Source organism: Primulina eburnea, chromosome 3 (genome assembly GCF_022965805.1).
Source record: "Primulina eburnea isolate SZY01 chromosome 3, ASM2296580v1, whole genome shotgun sequence".
NCBI lineage: Eukaryota > Viridiplantae > Streptophyta > Magnoliopsida > Lamiales > Gesneriaceae > Primulina > Primulina eburnea.
The window spans coordinates 6084554-6094853 of NC_133103.1; the positions used below are offsets into that span (position 1 = coordinate 6084554).

The following is a 10300-nucleotide window of genomic DNA, read 5'->3' on the forward strand; positions in this document are numbered from 1 at the left end:
GCACAAGTACTAAAAGAGAAGAACAGCTAAATTCAAACAGATCGGAGTAATAAGTCGTGCACTAAATCAATGAAGAAGAGTGATAGTCAAATCAAGAGCTTATCAGATCAGTAAGGATCAATCAACAAAGTCTCAAGTGATCGTCGCATCAATTCACAATCAGATCGGAAACCGAAAAATTGGTTTGCAATCTTAACAGCTATCAATAATGAAAGACAACGATCATAATCGTACAATTGTATTTTTTATTCAATAAAATGATCATTATTTATTTGTGTCAATAAATACCCAGGTATTGTATGTAATTAATTCATTCACGCACAACATTTTTTTTCCAGTCATTACTTTTGTTTTCCACATTTACTAACCACTATTTGATTTAGACGTCAAACCGAAAAACAAATATGTCGTCCCTATAACCTTTTGTTCACCCGCATACCCCTTTCATCCGAGGCATCCTGACCCACCATCAGACTAGGAGCATTGGGATTTGAAGATATTTGCTTACCAGCATGACCTATAGATCAACAAATGTGTGTTTTTTTTTTATTATTATTATTATTATTATTATATTAATGTTAACAAGAAAGTTGTGTATAAATAAAAAGGTCGACAAAGTTCAAAATATCGACGTTTCAGATTGGGCCTTTTTATGGGGCTGAGCTTCTTCCTATTCGATTCGGGTTTAAATAACGGGCTAAATGTCATCCAACTTCCCTGTCCATTGGCATTCCGGCCCTACCCGTATTCGTGTACTCACGGGGGCGGGAATTTCCAAGCCCTCTGATTCTCCATCTTTGGTCCGCAGTGGAATTGTCTCTGTAGATATCTGAATCCGTACTTTTCCACCGAGAGATGTATGGAAACAGCCAATTCGACGGCAACGCCGCCTTCTCCGGCGGAGGTTTCATGCCTTCTCAGGCCACTCAAACTGCAGATCATTCCTTTTCTCCTGCCAAGGTTTGCTCATAAAGTCCAGTAAAATTGTATCCATCTCGTTGTTTGGAACTTGATAGAACGCTTACTTGATTAGTTTTCGGTGCTTTGCGTGAAAGCCCTTAGCTGCGTTTTTTATGTAATTGGTTTTAAGGTATTGAAATTTAAAAATCTAAGCAGCCGGTGTAGGTTCCAGGGTTCTCGGTTTTCCTTTTGACTGTTCTTATTCTCTTTTAATGGGTAGCACCAAAATACTGAAGCAATATGTTAATGTTCTGTTTCTGGGGTTTTATGCAGAATCGTGAAGCACAGGCGTTACTGCCTTTAACCGTGAAGCAAATAAGTGCAGCGTTTCAAGCTACCGATGACAAAGCGAATTTTCTGATTGATGGTGTTGATGTGAACAATGTGGGGATTATTTTAAATAAATATGATCGATGTTTAAATAACTTTCATTATGACTCTTATCTATTGATGATGCTTTGAAATTATGTTGTGCGCAGGTAAAACTGGTGGGAATGTTATGTGAGAAAACTGAAAGGGTAACTGATGTTTCATTTCTGCTCGATGATGGAACTGGTCGCATTGATTGCCACAGATGGTATTTTGTGCTCCATTTCTTCAATTTTCAGTGAACTAGAATTGTCGAGATTTTCTGAAAGTAAACATAATTTTAAATTCGTAGTGAAAATCTTGTGTTTTGTCACGAATTCTTGGTGAAAGATGCCTTACTTTTTTCTCTGCATGCATTTTAGGGTAAATGAAGCCGTTGATACCAAGGAGATGGAGCTATTATCGTAATACTCTTTTCAGATTCATTTAATATTTTTAATAACGCTTACCTGTTTCTAATTTGGTTTTGGTATGATTTGTGATTAGAAATGGCATGTATGTGAAGGTTCACGGTCACTTGAAGGGATTTCAAGGCAAAAAACAGTTAATGGTCTACTCTGTCAGGTATGGATTGTTTGAATCTGATTATCTTTGCTGCGCCATTTATTTAAAAACTCAACCATTGCATGAAATGAATGTATTGTGAATTATATTTGTTTCCCTGCATGTGCTCATATACCTGTATCCACATGCCCCAATCAGAAGAAATTAGGAGCCTGCATTTGTATTTCATATTGGTATACATTATCTGACTCCATGTTAAGTGTCTCGTGGAAATTGCATATCATGAATCTACAGCTATCTGCTATTGCGTGCTATTTCATTGCTGATCTTTCTGTCGCTAATTAGACACATTATCGACTGTTTTGGTGCATCTTAATTACCTCCATGTTTCACTTCCTTTGACCAGATATCTATTTGATTCCGAAATTGTCTTTGTCCTAAATCACAAATGAAAGAATTGTTTGATGGTAACTTGATATTGTACTAATTAAATTTTGTGGGGTGGAATCATTTTTCTGTTTTTGCATCTTTACATTTCCATACTTGCAGTGTTCGTTATTGTGCATGCTGTTTCTTTCAGGCCTGTGACAGACTACAATGAGATTGCAAACCATTTCGCAGATTGCATATATGTGCACTGCCAAAATACCAGGTTACAGGTATGGTGTAAGTTAATTGAAATCTATCGAGGTAAGTGTAGAATTGAAGGAGAATATATGAAACAGGGAGTCATGTGTTTATGTTGGATCGTACTTTTATGTAGAAGCTGCACGATGCTGTCCAAGTTCCAGGTCACACACCACATTCAGCTGTTAATACCCCGTATAAGGGTCACCAATCTACCCCTTCAAATCAAGTAAAGTATACCGACACCTTAATGATATTTTGATTATTATCCTTTTCTGATCACGTTTGTTGATGCTTTGTGTTTTTCAGTATTCCGTACAATATAACATGGATGGACTTAAGGGCCTTGATAAACTTATCTTAAACTATTTACAGCAGCCATCTTGTATGTAAGTAGTACAGAATGCTGGCTCATCTACATATGCCTTTTTAGTTTTCTTCTGCATCTTTCCTGAAATTTGTTCAGTGTTTATGTTAAGTCTATGTTCCAGAACATGCTCATGCCAGACTTATGCTATATTAATATAGTGAAATCACACCTTGGTTTTCATTGGTGCGATTTCTGTGTAAAGTTTAGAACATGTTACTATTCCAAGGCCAGTGCGGTTTCTGGATGATATCTGTACTCAATAGAATACCGTCATTTTGATATATTTTTGGTCTGTATACAAATTCCTACGAATCCAGCATCCGTTGGCAGGTTCTAAGGTTTATACCAATAACTGTTTGTTGTAGTGTAATATATATTGGATTTATTCGTGATTAAATATAACAATGATCATTAGAAATAATTATATCTAGTGGAGAGTTTACTGTTTCCTTTTGTCCACTAGTGTGTGACATTCTTTATTCTTAGTCACTGCTTGGCTCGTGAGATAGGTTGATAAATATCTATTTTTAACTCGAAGTAATGTTGAACTCAAGCCAAAAGCGGAATGAGTCAAGGACAAGAGTTTTTTCGTTCGCGCCAAACGGTGACTTATTAGTGTATGCCTCTATTTGTTGTAAAATGGAGTACTTGTGACAGACATCAGTATCTATCCTGCGGTCACATTCTATTGAAATTGTGTGTTGTTTGTGTTAGATGGTCTAAATCTATTAACATCATCAACCATATACTTGGAAAATACATTAAGTCTTCATCTTAAAGTTTTTCTACGTTGCAGCGCACGAGAAAAAGGAGTCCACCGCAACGAACTTGCTCAACAACTCAATGTACCTCAGCACAAGCTCTTGTAACTACTCTCCCACGCTCATGTTCCTCCTATCTACTTTCTCTTCAAACATTATTCATGATTTACTTTTCTGCTACCTTTACAGAGAAGCTATTGAATCTCTGGAATCAGAAGGCCTAGTTTATTCAACTATCGATGAGTTTCACTACAAGTCGACCACCAACGGATAGAAATCTAATATTAGAGTAGACTCCGGCTAGTGGAAATATAAGCTTGTATTGGATATATGTAGTTTTTTATTTGTGTCTCTCCCTCCTTTTCCCAACATATTAATGTTTTTTTTTTTTACACAATTTGCTAATGCATGAGTTTCGTTGTTTCAAAGATATACCAAATGTTTGCTTATTACACAAGTCCTTAGTTAAATCCTCTTTTAAATCGTCATAGATTCAAATAACCAACAAAATTTGTTTGGGTGTATAAATAAAGAAAATCAGAATTTTGATAAGATTTTATTTAATGCATTATATTAATTAATTTTATTGTTTGATGTTGTCATGAGTTACAAGGTATTATTTTCTACTCAGATGTTTAAAATATCAAAGACTAAATTTGAAATTTGTGGTGGAAAACTGTAAACCGTCGCCCCTTTTCCTTTTCCAGACTGTTGAAAGGGTAGAAGAATTTTCATACTTAAAAAATCGTGCAAATTACTTTCTTGATTTTCCAAACATGGTGACGGGCCTTATCCTGCCTAGAAAATTCGGTACGTCTTTTATACACGTTTGAGTATTTCCTCTACATTTTAAGATCTCCTAGGACTTATTAATCCCATTTTAACGCACTTCCAAATATTAGCTATACGTGTAATTGGAACTCCATTATATCATCAACCAACACAATTTTATGAAGTCATAAATGATATATAAATAAATAAATACCCAATCAATTGTCATCTTTAATCATATTGGATCAACTCGAACGGTTTTTTTTTAAAATAATATATTTTTAAAACTTTATTATTAAAATATAACAGATTCTAAAACATTATGAAAATATGACAATCCGAAGTTTGAAGTTCCGGATGCACTGTCTCGGTCAGAATCCGGGACAGACTGACACGGATTCTAAGAATCCGATTTTAATTTTTTTTAGAAAAAAGAGGAACATCGGCGACGGTTTAACTACACCCGTCGCTATCCGCGACAGTTTATAAAACCGTTGCTATTAGCGACGGTTAAAAATAAACCGTCGTTAATTCCCAAAATTTTTTAAAAAAAATTAAGAAATGTTCTTTTCTAAATAATAATAAAATAACTTTATTTCCCAAACAATATTTCATACTATTGAATCAAAATATTTATTATTGTTTGGGAATCTTAATTGTTTTGGGATTTAGAAGTTACGGTAACTTTTTTTAATGCGACGGTTTAACCAAAAACCGTCGTTAATTTCCAAAATTTTAAAAAAATTAAGAAATGTTCTTTCCTAAACAATAATAAAATAACGTTATTTCCCAAACAATATTTCATACTATTGAATTAAAGAATTTATTATTGTTTGGGAATCTTAATTGTTTTGGGATTTAGAAGTTGCGGTAAATTTTTTTAACATTGTTGGAATTAAACAAATTAAGATTTTCATGTTCCTCTTAAAATATGAAAACAATTATTTATAGCTAGAAAAGAATTTACAATTTTTTTAACATTTTTTAAACATTTCATTGTTAAGTTACGGTAAATTTAAACAATTACATTATTTATACTAATGACAATAATTTAAATATATTATTTATAGTAATTAACTTTAGTTAATAATATTTGGAGTTAAATAATATTTATAGTAATTAAATTTAGCTAATAATATTTTGAGATTAATATTTAGAGTATTAGTATAATCAAAATATTTGTAGTTTTTCATATTACAAACATTGTCAGAAATAATATACAAAAAATAATTTAATATAAAAAGAAAAAACAGATATTCGAATTAGACTCGGCGCAATTCTCTCAAATTTAGACACTCAACACAATTCTCAAAAATCAAATTCCGAATTACTGATACTCAGCGCAATTCCCTCAAATTCTGTTATGCGACAGAAAAGTATCAAATCAAATTAAGAATTCCGTTAAGCACACAATCGACGTAATTTATAAGGGAAAAATTATCACTGAATTTTTATAGCAAAAAAAAAAAGACACTGGCCGAAGAAAAAAAAACTGCTCAAAAAATGTTTTAATCAGTCCGGTTGAATCCTATCTGACCATATATTCAATTTTTTATTATTTTGTTTTTATAAATAACTTTTTACTGTAAACAGCGGTTGAAAAAATATTTAAATAATTTATTCAAATTACATGTTTAAATCAGATTCAATTCCATTTCGGTTTCAGATAAAGTAATAATTCTAATTCGGTTCAATTTGATATCCTACAATATCGAAACAGTTTCATCAACCAATGTCTAGATCTCGTTTAAGAGTGAATCTCATGTGAGATCATTTCACGGATCTTAATTTATGAGACGGGTCAACTCTATCCATATTAACAATAAAAAGTAATACTCTTAGCATAAAAAATAATATTTTTTCATGAATGACCCAAATAAAAGATCTGTCTCACAAATACGACCCGTGAGAGCGTCTACACAAGTTTTTGCTATCGTATCTTTCAAAAGAGTGAGTCTCATGTGAGACCGTATCACGGATCATAATCTATGAGACGGGTCAACCCTACCCATATTCACAATAAAAAGTAATATTCTTAGCATAAAAAATAATATTTTTTCATAGGTGACCCAAATAAGAGATTCGTCTTACAAATACGACCCGTGAGATCGTCTCACACAAATTTTTACCATTTCAGAATTAAACCGATTGCCAGTCGGGTGACTACATAACGGATTGATGATATTATTTCATATAAAATTCGAACACGATCATAATTGAAAAATGAAATAATGAAATCACTGATAATGGTCATATTATATATTAATTTCTGAGCACATTATAAGATATTTTTACTAAACATGTAGTAAAAGAGATTTTATTATTGGGACCACAAGGCAATTATCATATATAATATTCAATCAGCCTTATCCTCCCGTGTTCACCCCCAGCAAGTTCCACTCCAATCGTCACCACCAAATGTCAGCGTCTTCTCCTCTTTCAGTGGCGGCTGCCGCCGTGTCCATCGGCGCTTCCTATCATCCTCTGCCTTCAAACTCCCCAGACCATAGTTCTCTTCATTTCTTGTCATACAAACCAAAACCCATCATCGTAAAGACAACCGGAAAGTTCTGTAATTATCCAAATTACTATCCATTTTCGTCCCTCTCTCGCTCTTTCTCTTCCACAGCGTTCGATGGCGTTGAATTGAGCCAAGAAGAAGAGGGCATTGCTCAGGAAACAGTTTCCGTAGAGGAAGAAAATGTGCAGCGTCAATCTGCTGAAGCGGGCAGGCTGTATGTGGGCAACTTGCCGTTCTCAATGACGTCGAAACAGTTGTCTGAAATATTTGCAGAAGCTGGCCGTGTACTTTCTGTTCAGGTTAGCCTTTTATCTTCGCTTGGTTTCTCTACATCTTTGTACACACTTCAAATCAATTAAGTCAATAAATGCTCGAATAAGGATGAACCGTGTAACGACAACGAGAAACAATATTCAATTTATCATATAGCTGACAATCAGACACTCTTATTTATATTATATCCCAAAAGCTTCTCAATTATCAAAATACATAGATCAAATAAAGTTCAGTACGAATGCAATAGAGTTCAAATACGAATGCTTCTTGGCCGTGGGCAAGTGGCAACAATCATTGGCATCAATGAATTTGGAAAAGTTACCTACACATTGATTTTCTTATCTTTTCATTTGAGTGGTCTCCTTGTTGGGTCTGTCCCCGGCTGCTTCATCCGATTTTTTAAATGTAGAAAGTGATCGTTGTTAAACTAGCATTCTTGTATTTGCTAAATGAAAATGCAGAAATAAGGGATTCATAACTATTTTGTTGGATTTCATTTTGGAAGATACATTACTGATGACATTAGCTTGGTTTCTCCCCATTCTTTGTAGCACATAATGATACCGACCTTTTATTTTTATAAAGATTGTCTATGACAGGCTAACTGATAGGAGCCGTGGATTTTCCTTTGTTACAATGGGTAGCGTTGAAGAAGCTAAAGAAGCAATTCGTTTGTTTGATGGAGCTGTAAGTTTGTTCTTGTCATATTTTTGTTTCTATGCGGAATTGAGTTTCTGTATGACTTTGAGAACGCGAATCTGAGTATGACTTATTGTGAGTTTGGCTCTCTGTGGTTTAAAAGATCTAAAATTGTACCATTAATACCAGGTGTAACTTTTGGTATGAGTCCCCTAACAAGATAATTAAAATTGTCGTTTTTTTCCAGCAAATTGGAGGTCGGACGGCAAAGGTGAACTTCCCGGAAGTACCAAGGGGCGGTGAGAGGGAAGTATTGTCTCCACAGATAAGAAGCAGCTACCAGGGATTTGTGGACAGCCCCCACAAAATATACGCAGGCAACCTCAGCTGGGATCTGACATCTCAAGGCTTGCGAGAAGCATTTGAAGCGCAGCCCGGGTACCTAAGTGCCAAGGTCATCTATGACAGGGACTCTGGTAGATCCCGAGGCTTTGGATTCATCACTTTTTCATCTGCAGAAGAAGTAGAATCTGCACTCAACAACATGAATGGAGTGGTAAGAGACGCTTGAGTTGTGCTATAATCATTCATCTTGAATCTTTTTCTTTTATTAAGCTCTTTTTTCACTTGAAAAATGTAGGAGGTGGGAGGACGACCATTGAGGTTAAATTTAGCAGAGCAGAGAGTTTCTGTGTCTCCTCCACCAGATATCGTGAACGATGTCGAAAGTGGTGTCGAAAATGGCGAGATGCTTTCAGGCGTTGGTTCCTGAGAGGTCTGCAACGTGGTTGCACTTCATTGGACTATGGAGAAGTGAAGAATTGACGTGATCCCGAGTGCTGGAGAACAGTTTTGATCTTCCTGGTGGCTCTAATTTCATAAGACTCTTGTTCTGGTAAGTTTTATATAGAGATAAGACAGCAGAGAATGTAATTCTCGGGAGAATATTTGTACTTTCAGATGTTAGTTGGGTAAAATGGGTGAGGGACTTGGATTTTATGTTACTGGACTTTAACCAACAATATTGAAGTTCGTTGTGTTTATTTATAACTGCATTTTTTTCCTTAAATATTTAGATAATACAATATGTCAATTTAATGAAATTAAGTGATAAAATAAAAAGTTTAGAAGGGATTATTGTATGCTGAGAATTTCTTCTTTTATGACGTGGTCAAATGTTAGTTCTTTAATCATTAACATATATTTCAATGTTCATAAAAATGTGAGGGACTACTAGATCTAATGATATTGAAATAGGAGGAGAAATATTCTCGGTATAACATAGATTAATTATTGCACCCAACAATCTCCCTATCAATAATTATATTCCTTGCAATCAATGAAAATCAAACTCGTGACTTACGTTTGTCGATTTACCAAAAGTTATAGCCGGTGGTAACGGTGTAACTCAAATGTTTAAAATTGTACAACAGTTCAAGCACTACGTTTCTTTTGCTCTACCCAGTAAAAACAATTATCGCACGCAATGAAAAATTTTGGTAAGTTGTGTTACAGGGTATATTGCAACAAACGTTAAAACAAGATTGTAAATAAAGTAAGTCGCTGTTAGAGTTTGTCTCTATCTTTTTAACACAAATTTTCTCCATACAAAGTTATTATGAAACACGGAAATTTTCTCCTAAGATACGACACTTTATGTCTTATGATATGAGCACTCTAAATAACAAGATCGGACGAACCAAAGATGTTTTTCGACCTCTAAAAAGAACTCAAAGATGGACTCTTACATACGAATAATCTTTCTGATTTTCTCTTGATTTTAAGTGTTTCATTCTTGTCAAAGACTAACTCTTACATAAAAATAACCCTGTCTAATTTTCTCTTGAAGTTAACCGTTTCATTCTTACAAGTTCAAATTTAATAGTTTATTTCTTATAAGTTAAAATCTAGAATTATTTATTAGAAACTCAAGACTCGGAATTAAACAAGAGAGGAGGAGCAAAGGGTGGTCCATTCATAATTGTTGAGAAGTTGTGTAGTCCTTTGAGAATGAATGGGTCACAACCATTGGATGAAACAATTAAAAGACAAGATCATGGCTTTACATAAATAAAAAAAAAAAAAAAAAAAAAGAGAGTCATGATCCTTCATAATGACGAATGATACACGTGTATAAAACTTTGACCGACACTAGATTTATAAAATTTTATTCTCGAATTTAAATTCTAAGCCCATGTTCTAAATTTTTTTAAACATTTATACAAAGAGTTGATGAACGTCTAAGATGATATCTCATCACAATAACTTGTTTATTATATTTGAGCCTAATCAACGACTATTTAACTCTCGATCACTTATAATTAGGGCTTAAATTACCAAACTCTCCGATGAAAACCATGATTTACATATTAGAGTAAAAAAAGATTTAAGCTTGATAAAGTATGAATACTAAATGTACAAATTTTAAATCAAACAAAATCTTTCAAAACTTCCCATGATTTTTTTTTAAAAAAATTCGAAACAAGTTTAAAAGCTTACACT

General features: G+C 33.9%; 2 protein-coding genes across 3 annotated transcripts; both read left to right on the forward strand.

Annotated features, from left to right (window-relative positions):
* Nucleotides 1-708: 708 nt before the first annotated feature.
* On the forward strand, nucleotides 709-4048 carry LOC140825761 (replication protein A 32 kDa subunit A-like). 2 transcript variants are annotated; one of them, XM_073187710.1, is made up of 10 exons: nucleotides 709-960; nucleotides 1234-1344; nucleotides 1440-1537; nucleotides 1692-1733; nucleotides 1816-1893; nucleotides 2414-2492; nucleotides 2597-2689; nucleotides 2770-2845; nucleotides 3627-3695; nucleotides 3781-4048. In XM_073187710.1, coding segments are annotated over exons 1-10 (753 nt in total). In that variant the 5' UTR covers nucleotides 709-855; the 3' UTR covers nucleotides 3783-4048. The 2 variants fall into 2 exon arrangements, with proteins under 2 accessions (XP_073043811.1, XP_073043810.1); XM_073187709.1 differs by having other exon boundaries at nucleotides 710-960; nucleotides 2770-2849.
* Nucleotides 4049-6718: 2670 nt separating this feature from the next.
* On the forward strand, nucleotides 6719-8848 carry LOC140825762 (33 kDa ribonucleoprotein, chloroplastic). The gene is made up of 4 exons (XM_073187711.1): nucleotides 6719-7182; nucleotides 7745-7846; nucleotides 8046-8354; nucleotides 8439-8848. Exons 1-4 carry the CDS (start codon nucleotides 6781-6783, stop codon nucleotides 8568-8570), a joined length of 945 nt encoding a protein of 314 aa, XP_073043812.1. The 5' UTR covers nucleotides 6719-6780; the 3' UTR covers nucleotides 8571-8848.
* The last annotated feature ends 1452 nt before the right edge of the window (nucleotides 8849-10300 follow it).

Coding starts and splice junctions, on each gene's coding strand:
- LOC140825761 (XM_073187709.1), top strand. CDS start 856: ATGTATGGAAACAGCCAATTCGACGGCAACGCCGCCTTCTCCGGCGGA. Junction 1,538..1,691: donor CGCATTGATTGCCACAGATG/GTATTTTGTGCT, acceptor CATGCATTTTAG/GGTAAATGAAGCCGTTGATA. Junction 1,894..2,413: donor TTAATGGTCTACTCTGTCAG/GTATGGATTGTT, acceptor TGTTTCTTTCAG/GCCTGTGACAGACTACAATG.
- LOC140825762 (XM_073187711.1), top strand. CDS start 6,781: ATGTCAGCGTCTTCTCCTCTTTCAGTGGCGGCTGCCGCCGTGTCCATC. Junction 7,847..8,045: donor TTCGTTTGTTTGATGGAGCT/GTAAGTTTGTTC, acceptor GTTTTTTTCCAG/CAAATTGGAGGTCGGACGGC. Junction 8,355..8,438: donor TCAACAACATGAATGGAGTG/GTAAGAGACGCT, acceptor TGAAAAATGTAG/GAGGTGGGAGGACGACCATT.